Source organism: Argiope bruennichi, chromosome 6 (genome assembly GCF_947563725.1).
Source record: "Argiope bruennichi chromosome 6, qqArgBrue1.1, whole genome shotgun sequence".
NCBI classification, from domain to species: Eukaryota; Metazoa; Arthropoda; class Arachnida; order Araneae; family Araneidae; genus Argiope; species Argiope bruennichi.
Window position 1 is genome coordinate 112,235,413 of NC_079156.1, and position 12,555 is coordinate 112,247,967.

General features: G+C 28.9%; 1 protein-coding gene across 3 annotated transcripts in view; it reads left to right on the forward strand.

Annotated features, from left to right (window-relative positions):
- The window catches only part of LOC129971335 (probable phospholipid-transporting ATPase IM), a 393,392-nt gene that overhangs the window by 351,649 nt on the left and 29,188 nt on the right, over positions 1–12,555 (forward strand). For all 3 annotated transcript variants that reach the window (XM_056084997.1, XM_056084996.1, XM_056084998.1), the window contains 4 exons: positions 885–983; positions 9,183–9,317; positions 10,827–10,897; positions 11,706–11,788. In XM_056084997.1, coding sequence (XP_055940972.1) covers positions 885–983; positions 9,183–9,317; positions 10,827–10,897; positions 11,706–11,788 — 388 coding nt within the window. The remainder of the gene's footprint in view (positions 1–884; positions 984–9,182; positions 9,318–10,826; positions 10,898–11,705; positions 11,789–12,555) is intronic.

Consider the following 12,555-nt stretch of genomic DNA (forward strand, 5'->3'; position numbering starts at 1 on the left):
TTTAAATATTTGAGCTGTAGATAATTGGCTCTGTTGACTAATGAGCTTGCCGACCACTGAACCATAGGAATGCGGATGAAAAAATCTATATTCTAGAGCGTTCTTAGTGATTTTGATTTCGTATGTTTTTCCTGTTTTGGAATAGTTATTGAATTGAAGAAATATGATAAATATATTTCTTGCTTGAATCATAAGAGATTTCATAAACCGATAGTTTAAGAACAAAGTCGTTAGTAGTTGTAGTACTTATGTGCTATTTAATCCTTGAAAAGCAATAACTTTTCTTTTGTTTAATTCTTTATTCTGATGTACCACCATATCTGTCACGATAATTTCAAGCCTTTTGATTATTTTCGATTTTTTTTTTCATTTACATTCGAATTTCAAATCGAATAAATAATGTTCATAAAAACGATGAAACTGTATTTTTTATCTTTTTTTTACTTTATTTAGATTAAACTAAGTACAAATGGATTTATTAAGAAAAACTGCAAAGTGTCCGAATGACAATCATTGACCATTTATTTATCTAAATAAGAACATTTTTGAAATTTTAAGTTTAAAAGGAAAAGAAAATTATATGTGAAAATAATAATTCTTTTAAAAACTTGTAGAACGCAAATAGCTCTTATACCATGTGCGCTTTTTTATTTTTTTCAACATTATCACAATCTTCGCAACTTTAGCTTGAAATAAAAGTCGACGTATTACTTTCAGGTACCTTAATTTAAAATCCCATTTCGATCAAAACTGCTTATACGTGCTTATTAAACTATCAAAGAATATTCCGGTATTAGTTGTTTTTGATTACAAAATCTTTGTTTTGTTTATTGAAGTTTATTTATAATAACTTCTTTAAAATCGAATTTATTTTGTACTTTCAGCTTATACCTCAAATATCATCATTAACTCCTATTACTACAGCTGTGCCTTTGATTGTTGTATTGTCCATTACTGCACTGAAAGATGCTATTGATGATTTTGTAAGTAGTAATTTGTATTTGTAAGTAGTAAGTGTATAAATCTGTTGGCTCTATACAGTTTGACTGAAATATGTCGCTGCATTATTTATTTATTTCAATTTTTCTAAAGCATTTAGAGCATATATTATGATTGTTATGCATCATTATGAATTATCGGTCAGAATTCCAAAACTTTTTAATGTACACGTTAATCGATTGAAGAGCGGTTCAGCGAACTCGTGTTCAGATAATGAACGGTTCACAGATTTTGTAAATTTAGATTTTGATGATAATATTTTTATTAAAACACTTGTTATCTATCTATTATATAATATATATATATATATATATATATATATATATATATATATATATATATATATATATATATATATATATAAACATTGCGTTTTATTGGCATTGTGATTGGTAGACAACAAGTCACCTGACCAACATATGAGGTTTATTTTGCCAGTATTGTTTGAAATATTTAATGAAAATTATTATTAAAACGAAGCAAATATTTATATAGCTTTTGACGGTGAAATGGTAAGAAAAAAGGAACAGTAAAACTTTAACATCACCAAATTAATAGCAAATGAGTTCAAAACAATTTTATTTGTAAATTCTACTTTTAAATACCTCGTTTGTGGCAATACTAATGAATAGTTTTCCGGATTGTTTACCGAATAATGTAAATATGTTATCTCCCGACTGACAACAGTCTGAATACCTAAACAATACACATGCTAACACTGCATTGTTTTTTTAAACGGTAATGAGGAGTCCAAAGATATCATATAAAGAAAAAAAAATGCAAAGAAAAGTTCGGGCGAGAATCTGCTAATTAAAAAGAAAGGCTGATCGTAAAGTTGCTACATTGGCAGCAAGACGTGAAAAACTGAATCATTATTTATGTATTAGAGATATTAACAAAGAATGACCTTATTGTGGGACTTTTAGTTTTGAATACCGGAAATAGGCCGATTGGCATATGTATGAAGTCATCATGGACATCGTAGTCATGAAGTCATCGTTGAGCTTCCAACGTTAAACGAATGGTCACTGGAGTTTAAAAACTTGCTAACTAGAATTGACGAACATCGGGTACTGTTCGTACAACATGGGGGTTGGCGTGCAACGGGCAAAACCCCTAATATTTTAATAAAAATATTAGATACTACCCTCTTTTAGCAACCTGTTTGTATGTTCAGATTATAGAATTTGCAGACTAGTAAATGTTTAATATCGAATGCACTTCTTTTTTAATTTCGTCTTGTTATTTGAGGATACTGAAGAACATGAATTGAATTGAGTCACTTTACTGCAAATTAAAAAGAAATTCAATTAAATTTGCTATTTATTAAAGTTTATTATTCAATTAAATTTATTATTTCGTAAAGAATACGTATTACGAAATAAAAGTATGAATTCCATCATAACATTTAAAAACTTTGTATCAAATCAGTTGTATATCAAATTGAATTGCGAACATTGTGTCAAATTGTGTATCGAATTAAATATATATATATATATATATATATATATATATATATATATATATATATATATATATATATATATATATATATATATATATAATTAAAATAAAGAGTAAACATCCCTTGGAAATGGAAATTATCTCATTAAAAAGATAATTTCTTTTAGTCCTACGATAATACATAGATAATTAACAAGATAATTGTTTTGGAAGATATGAACATCAATTTCCATAGACAAATCATTGCGTTACCTATTTAGCGACGGGTAAGCCTGTTTTATCGTTCTGTTAAACTTTCTGTTTGAATCCTGTTTCTTGTTTCTTTTATGTCTTCTTTACTTTGATTGGATAGACTTTTTAGTTGCACGGCGAATCTCACCAAAACATTTATAATAAGTTTTGCCATTATTTCCATTTATAGCATTAATTAACTAAAAAATACTATCTTTTAAATGTAGCAATAAAAGCATTCAATGGAATTATATGAAATTCATACGGTGGTCATACATCTGATTGTTGCCATTCGACAGTAAATAAGAAGAGCGATTTCTATTATTATTTTATATATATGGATATTTAAAAAAAAGAAAACTTATTTATTTAGGTACGAATGGTATTGATACTAATATTAAATATATTTCTCGCTTATAAAATTTATATCTCGTATCCATCAACAGCTGATTTGATGTATGATAATTGTCATCTTTTATACTTAATAAGTATGTGTTATGTTATAAGGTGTTGAAATTCATTCTTCGTTAAGAAGTATTGAACAAGGATTCGTGACAATAATTAAATAATTAATTTTTATCAACAAAAAAGATCTGTGTTTCCTTAGAAAAATTTGAGCTAAATATTTGATTGTTCCATACCAATTTTAGTTTAAATGCAAATGACTAAAAAAGTTTCAGTACAGGTACACGACAATATTTGTTCTGTGGCATTCCAAAACTTATTTACGCTTGAAGTTTTTCTAGGATACGACTGTAATTAATGTTTTTTTGTGTGAGTGCGTACGCGAGCCCTTACCACTGCATAGTATGAAAATGTATTTGCTTATTTGTTTCTAATTTAAATCCTGTGAAACAAATTCAATTGAATAATTTAGTTTTTTTTCTCTCCTGTCGTTATTTTTGAAATAAGAGCATAACTTTTGAATATCATGCTCAAAATTTTAATGAGGGTTATGTTTGTTTGCATTTTATATTATTTTTATGCTTGAATCTCAATATAATACTATAAATCAATTACGGACGAAAGCATTGATTTCTTTGTTAAACTCGTTCTAACTTATAAAAACACCATTAATTAATTGAAATTGCTTAAATTCTAAAATTATTTCGTTGTGATAGAGATTCTAAGTTTGAAATTTATTTAATACTCTGAAAACCTCTAAATTAATAAATTAAGAAAAAAAATTATGTAGAGAAACTTTATTTAATTTACAAACATTACCTTCTATACTATCAGATATTTCTTTGTGAGATTTCTCTGCATGCATTTAACCAAAACAAAATATATGTTTGAAGATTTAAACAAACGATGTAGAATTTATGAAAAAAAGGGAAATAAAATGTTCTGGCATGCTAAGGATGATGTATTTCTTTTCTTTTGTATTACATATCAAATGTATTTTGGCAGGTTGTCAAGCGAATGGAAGGTTTATGACCTACCTGTAGAAACATCTCGCTTGTAAAATGAAAATATAGTCTGCGTGCGATGAAAACAATACAAGGGGTGTAAGTCATATCAGCAAAATCGCAAAAGAATATAAAATGTGCTGTTACCGATGCCAGGTTTCAAACGATATGAATAATAAAAGGAAATGTTTTTTTTTTTTCCCCCTTGAAGGGAAAATGAAAAATAGAATCGAAATGCGAATGAAAATTCCTAGAATGCGTTACTTGATCCCCCTCCATCCCCCTCCTTATTTCAAAATTCTTTGTTTAACAATGTGCGCGCGCGCGCGTGTGTGTGCGTGTGTATGTTTCAAAGGAAACAATTCAAAAAACGAACATCCCAAATTTTGTTAGATCTTTTTATATTTAGCATATTTTTTGCAGATCTAAAATGTGTTGGAAAACTCTAAAAGGTGTTTGTGACTGAAATTTTACGAACTTTCTCTTTTGTCGTTTTATGGCAAAAAATTTCAAATGAATTTTCATGGTTTCTTACGTATAAATCGTTAGAATCCTTAAACAGTTTTATTTTTCATAAATTCATATTAAAAATAAAATAACAAGATTCACTTATTTTAAATTTGTCTTGCCAGGGGAACAATCAATACCTTACAGTTTCGTTGAGTTAAAACAAATAATTTTTCATTATTAAAATCCAAAATGTGAAACTTTTAACTATTTTGGATGATAATAGTAATTTAAAATATTTATGATGATTAAAGCTACATTTGTAATTATTTTGTTTTTAAAAATTTAATTATGATTCAAGTAGTAAAAAAAAATTTATCAAGTAATAAAATGCAAGCATTTAAACAGTGAACTGTTTCGATCTCTTTTGAGAATGCGTATCTAAATTGTCACAAACATATGTAATAAATAATTAATTTAAATATAATAATTAAACAATTTTTATAGAAATATAATAATCAATTTATAGAAATATAATAATCAATTTATAGAAATATAATAATCAATTTATAGAAATATAATAATCAATTTTATAGAAATATAATAATTAATAATAAACAATTTTTATAGAAATATAATAATCGCCATTGAATAAACTCGCAATAACGCAAAATGTTGTATTTTTTCCTTGATGTGTATACTCGTCAAAAACAGTTAATGGGTTAATTTGACTTAAAAAAGGAAAAACATCTTGATAAAAACTATTTGTAAATTGTTAATTTAATTTGAATAATTCTTAAAAGATTAAAAGGAAGGAGAAAATTGCAGATGGGACGAACCCTGGCTTCACATTTACAAAGCGATTACTCCCATTTGTGGGATACCTTAGAAATGGGGATGAGAAGTTCAGTATGGTGGTTGGTTCTCGCCACCCTGTTGAGTGCAGAAATGGCTACCTCCTGTCGATGACGGGACATGCTTCCTACGGGAAGGGTTGTACTGTACCCGGTGATGGCCCTTAGGACTCAATCTTAGTTCCCGCCAATGCTGTTGTGGCGGTTAAATTTAATTCAAATTTAATCCGAATTCAATTTAATCTCATTCAAATTTAATCCGAATGCTTTACTTAGACGGGGCGGAGTAGCCAGTGTGGTAACAAAGTGATTATCTTAAGGATAATCACTTTGTTACCACACTGGCTTTGTTAAGGATAATCACATTGTTTTGCATTCAATGCATTCCCTTGCTATAGGGAATGCATTGAATGCAAAAACTAGCATTAGTTTTTGCATTACTTACCTATATAAACTTAATAGGATTACTTACCTATGCCAAAAATTTGAAGTCTGTTTTCTCGGAATCGGGCAGCCTATTACTCTTTAATGTATTAATGAATGAACATCCTGAAGGTATACTATCATTATATTAAATCTCATCCCGAACTTAATTTTTCAACCCGTGTCCTCCCTTTAAAATTTTCCCGGTACATTGGTACTGCTATCAACAGTACCAAATTCAGTGCATTAAAAAAAAGCCACATATGATTATGTACCAAAAAATGGCCTTGCTTTTCAGTAATACTCTGATTTAATACGTTATTTTATATATACGAAATTCATCGGAAAGAGCTAAAATTCAGAAAAAAGTACTTCGATGTTTCATAACTTAAGAAATATATTTTGTTAGATATTAATTATTTTTTTGAAATATCATAGTTGCGAAAGTTTCGACGCTTTTTAAAACTTAGTTTTATCTGAGAAAACAATTTTTTTAGATACCAAAACTGACTGTTTTCTCTTCCTACCATAATTAGAAATGACTTTCGAATTTTTGACTAATTTAAAGATTTTGAGGGTTCAATGTGCTTTAGAAAGGCTTTTTTCTTCTCCTCATAGCGCGGAAATTCTGACATTTCTTGAAGTTTTAAATACTGAGTTTTTGTTTTAACGATTGTGTAGTTAAAACTATTAAATTTTTCATTGTTATTTCTAATTTTTTCATTGTAACATGAAAGGGTTTTAATCGTTGCCTTTCTTTTTAATGAATTTAGAAAATTTCTGCGTTTCAAATTAAAACCAATAAATCGTATAACAATATCATACTTTAGCTGATTGGTAAAATCCTTGTTTTATTATTGACTATATGGTAGTATTCCATTTGGTATTCCGATATGGTATGGTATTATTCCATTTTGAATTTTTTTTTCAATTTAAAATATTTCTAGTAAATCTCATTTCTCAAATTTAATAACTTTAATTGGAAATAAATCTAGGCAAAGCATTAAAATAAATAAATGACTTTAATAAATAGCTTTCATCTTATATTCACTATCTTGGAAATAAATCTAGGCAAAACCCTTAAATTTAAGAAATAAATAAATAATTTTTATCTTTTATTCACTATCTCTGGAAATAAATCAAAATAAAATCTTCGAAAAAATATTATTTACCAAAAGTATGAATGGTATATATTTAAAATGCATTTTGTACTTTATTATGTTTAAAGGATACCATCGAACCTTTTCTACTGCTTAAGAATATAAAGTGAATCTAGTAAATACACCAAACGCTTGTATGCATCATGCACAATGTGTTTCTTAATTTTTTTCAGTAACTGAAAATTTACTAACGTTCAGAGTTCATTTCAAATAAAAACTAATTGATAAAATGCAAATGTGAATTTAACAGAACATGTAGATGTTTACAAGCTATTCATTAAAAAAAAAAGATAATGCATGTATTCTTTTTTTAACAAACATGAATAAACCTTATTAACTCCCTTAAGTATCTTAACGAATGCGATTCGTGATGGAGATTTTGGGTCAAAGATATATAGATCGAGTCAGACTCGTGGAATGATTTTTTTTTTTTTTTTTTTTTTTTTTTTTGCCAGTTACAGTCGTGCTTTAGTTCTTACCAGTACGCCACGAGATATGGTCACGATTCCTATAATCTGTGTTACAAATCAAATGTTCTAGTACATTTGTACTTAAATTTTTGATTTAAAATGTACTTAACCTGTACGAAATGGCTGATGTGAAACGTGTACATGTAAGCAATGATAAAGAATCAGTATGATCTCTTTGCCACGCGTCATCTCCTACCAAAGTCCGAATTTCATTGAGTTAAATGTCACCTGAAGGGGTTAACACAAGATATTGTAGATGTCTCCACAATGTTCTAATTGCCAGGAAAAATCGTGATGATATCGTAATAGTGCTGTTGGGCATTTATGCCCATTGACAAAGTCAAGAATAATAAGAAATCAACAGCAAAGTTCCGAACTTCGATCGGAATGTGTTGAAAATGTGTATCCAGATGTGCTCGTCACTGACGAACTCGATATCGTCCTGAACTATATAGCTATATATCGATATAAATTATATAGTTAGCTCATTTCATTTATATTTTCTTATCAGGCTCATTGTTTCGAATATAATAACAAAAATAGCAATGTTACCTCGTTATTCTGAATATTATATTATGGAATTATTGCAAAAGCGGCCTGAAGCGCTTTTTGTAAAAAAGTTTGTAATAAAGAGTTGTACTCCGAGTCGAGAACTGTACTCCAGGACAAGCGGGCACACATAGTATGACACAACGCTGGTCCGTCGAGCCGGAGAAATGTATGAAACAGTGTTTCGTCGTATTGTGTGCGCCCGCTTGTACCGGCGTACATCTCTAGACTGACTAGTTTAATTGCTTAACACATTAATTGCTTAAAATTCTAAAATATGGAAGATAAATCATTTGTTTTCTTCGTCTTGTATTAAGTTCTTCCTGTGGAGTCAGTTTGAGGGAGAAAACTAAGTCAATATTATTTTTGAGCTTTAAAAATAGACTAACTTCTTTCATTTATGATGTAGAAAATTGACCAACACTGTAAAATTTGCTTTCCAACAGAAATTATTTATTTCATAAAAAGCATATGTCATGAAGGGTAATATCATCCAGTTTAAAACCATTTTTTTTATTTCAGCAAGCTTCAAGTTTTTGTTTTCTGTGGGTAACAGTGCATGAGCACTGTAGGAAACACAAAATCTTTTACTTTTGTCTTTGTGAAAGTGGAGGAAACGTGCCCTGTAGGAAACGTACAATCTTTTACTTATGTTCCTATGAAAGTGGAGGAACCATGCCCTGCAGGAAACACAAAATCTTTTACTTATGTTCCTATGAAAGTGGAGGAAACGTGCCCTGTAGGAAACGCAAAATCTTTTACTTATGTTCCTATGAAAGTGGAGGAAACGTGCCCTGCAGGAAACACAAAATCTTTTACTTATGTTCCTATGAAAGTGGAGGAAACGTGCCCTGTAGGAAACACAAAATCTTTTACTTATGTTCCTATGAAAGTGGAGGAAACGTGCCCTGTAGGAAACACAAAATCTTTACGTGTGTCCCTATGAAAGTCTAGGAAACGTTCCCTGTAGGAAACACAAAATCTTTACGTATGTCCGTATGACAATGGGGGAAACAAAATATTTTACCTATGTCCCTATGAAAGTGAAGAAAGCCAATTTATAGTAAATAACGATTAAAACAAAAATAATTTTAAATCAATCCATTGACAATTTTTTAATATTATTCTGTTTCTGACACATACAAAAAATGTAACAATTTGTCAATTCCTTTCCAGCAACGTCATCGCAGTGATAGTCAAGTGAATAACCGTCTGTCCCGTGTGCTGAGGGGAGGGAAGCTCATTGATGAGCGATGGCACAAAGTGCAGGTGGGAGACATTATCCGCATGGAAAATGACCAGTTTGTAGCGGTGAGTATTTTTTTAGCGCTTTGTTCCTCTGTTATCTTAGTTTGCAACTTCAGTTTTACATTTATGTTGTAGTTCTTTGAATATGTGTTAAATAATTGAATTTATTTTGTGTCATCTTCTTTATACGAAGGGATATAAAATAAGTATTTATATCTTACTCAGATGTTGCATTTCTTTTAATGTAATGTGGTTAATCAATCGAAAAAGATAAATAAGAATTTGAAAATGCAAAATGAAGCAAACGCATCCATAAACATCCATTTACACCACCAATTTTTTCTCCTGTGTTTCTTGATCGAAAGAATGAGACAATTTTTAATCTTTCTAATGATCTCTTCCATAAATTTTCCAAAGATAACATTCTATAAAGCAAATCCGAGAAATTAGAAACTAAAAGGGGGGGGTGACAATCTGTAAAGGTTTTTTCACTGCAATGGTACTATCTAGACGAAGAAAACACTTACCCAGATCAGTAAAAAGTTCGATTTAAAATGAATTCGGTTTATCTGAAATATGAGCGCGAATGGTCTTGTTATCATGAGTTTTTTATGCTTTATTAATTTTTATTTTTAAATTTATTGTTGTAGTTGATTTCTTTTCGTATAAAGAATGCGGCACAGAACTGAAAATGGCTATTTCGATTTCTTATTTATATAGCACAAACACGAATTAGAAATCGCATGCGATGGTATTTTTATTCAATTTATATGCTTTTAATTTCCAACTTATTTAAAACGACTGTTTGGAGGAAAACAAATGAAACAAAGAAGCTTGATTCTTTTACTCAATTCTTATTTATTCAGATTAATTGATGACATTTTATTTTTCTTGAAATCGTTTGGTTAAATAATTTTCGTAAAATCTATGCAATTTATAAACTTGGATGGGAGGTAAAAATCTATTTCTGAATCTCTCATATTGTGATGTATTTTATAATTCATTACAGATTTCGTTTAGATTTTTGTGTTTGTTGCCATTCATTTATTTGTACTATAACTTCTTTCAAAAAATGTATTTGTTTCATTGTATTTTTTTTTTTTTTTTGTGATTTATTTAAATCCAGTAACTGTGCATTTGACTGTTTTTTTTTTGTTGTTGTTTTTAAGAATTCAATTTATGATACTATAATTTCGAATTGTATTATACATTATACTTCTTAATAACAGATTCTTTCATTGCAAAAATATCTGCTAGTGCTGCATCTAAATAGCAGTTTAAAAAAAAATTCTAAATTGGAGATTTAAAGTGCAATTTTTTTATGATATTGTATTTTTTTTCTATTATTATTTTTTTATATATTTTATTGAAGAAGTGTGGGAATGCTTCATTCACATGATAAACATTTTTTTTTTTTCATGAAAAGGACCTTCAGTTTATCATGAAAATAAGTTTCATATTAAATTTTCGTTCATTGAATATTTAAATATTCATATAACTTTAAATTTTCAATTACCAATTTTTATTCGAAGTGAAATTGTTTTAAATACATTATTGAAATATCTTTTTCAGGCCGACTTGTTATTACTGTCATCTAGTGAACCGAATGGATTGTGTTACATAGAAACAGCGGAATTAGATGGGTAAAATATGATGAATGACTTTTTTTTATAATTTCGCAGAAACTGTATATTACCTTTTACCATCCTATGACAAATTTGCTAATATATAAGTTTACTGACTTGGAATACATTTTGTTTGGAATGAAACGCCCCTATTTTAAAATTATCTGCAGAAAAATAAAGAAATGAAAATTTGTTTGAACGAATAAAAAAATGAGTCCAATATTTTGGCACTAGAATGAATGTGTTAATAAATTGCACATTCACCATACATTTACAATCGTTTGGAAATTTTATTGCCAAAAACATAAATGTAAAGAAAATGAAAAAAAAATTTAATTAATCTAATCTAATATCGAAATTAAAAATCTTCTGCTCCCATTTAACTTATTTTTAATGAATAATTTCATAACTTTAATTTTTAATTTAAATATTAGCAATATTTTAGAAAAGAATATTATCCTGGTATACTATTCACTATTGGTTTGTTCTTCCTGTTTTTAGAATTGTACGATTAAGCAGATGAAAACATCAGAAACTCTTATACTCACATTTTTATTGTTTACTTGTAATTTATGTCGTTTTCATTTTTCGTCAATTTATGAAAAATGCTCTTTTGATACGTTAGTGTAAAGCACCACAAAGTTTTATGTGGATACGTAACAAAAAAACATTGCAAATAGTGTATTTAATTGATATTATTTCATATTATAAAAATTGTACATTTATTACATCAAAACTTGATTCCAAAAAAGGTGTTTCTTTTAAATGTCAAGAAATATTTGTACTTCTTTATGGGTATAAGTTAATTTCAATATTTTTATTTTAGCGAAACGAATTTGAAATGTCGACAAGCTTTAGTTGAAACGGCTGACTTGGGAGATGATAACGTAAAGATGGGAAATTTCGATGGTATGTTTTTAGTAATTGTTTAAATAGTAGCTTTTTCATCATGCTGTTCCATCTTTACATTAATTTTTTTTTTCATTCTTAAAAGTGAAAATATTTTATATAGGAAGAATTTTCTGTATTTTTGAATGTTTTCTATTTTAATTTATTTAATAAATTGGAAATTTGTTAATTTATAACATTATTCTTTGGAAAAGTAATGAAAAATTGAGTGTATGCACAAGTTGTTAATTTCATGTGATATGGTAATTGAAACTAAGCACTATATGTGAAACTATTCCAAAAGCTTTTGAAACGAAATATTCCCTTTGATTGCGAGTTCGAACCCCGCCGGCCGAAGGTTCCCCGCGTGCTTGGTGACTGACGCGCATTTAAATCTGTCGCGATCACAAAGCCCTCCATGTCGAGAGTAATACCACTGGGGGAACTGGATCAGAGGTGATCGTTTTTTGATTCAGGTCTAAATTACGATCTGTGGATGAGTGAATGAAATGCGTAAATGAAGTCCGCCCCGTAAAAAGGGTTGTGACGTGTGTGTAGCTAAGTCGTTCTCTTGGCCCTAGATGGCGCTACTATAAAAACAAGAGACGCTCCCCAACCGGCTTAAAATCGCTGTCTTCGTAACAGCGGGCTTGTCCATGGCAAGTGCCATAAGGAACAACAACAACAAAACGAGATATTTTTTTAGATTTGTTTTTTAATGTTGTTTTTGTATACAAAATGAATTTTTGATGAGAAAAATATTAAGCGTGTTATTTATTTTATTTCAG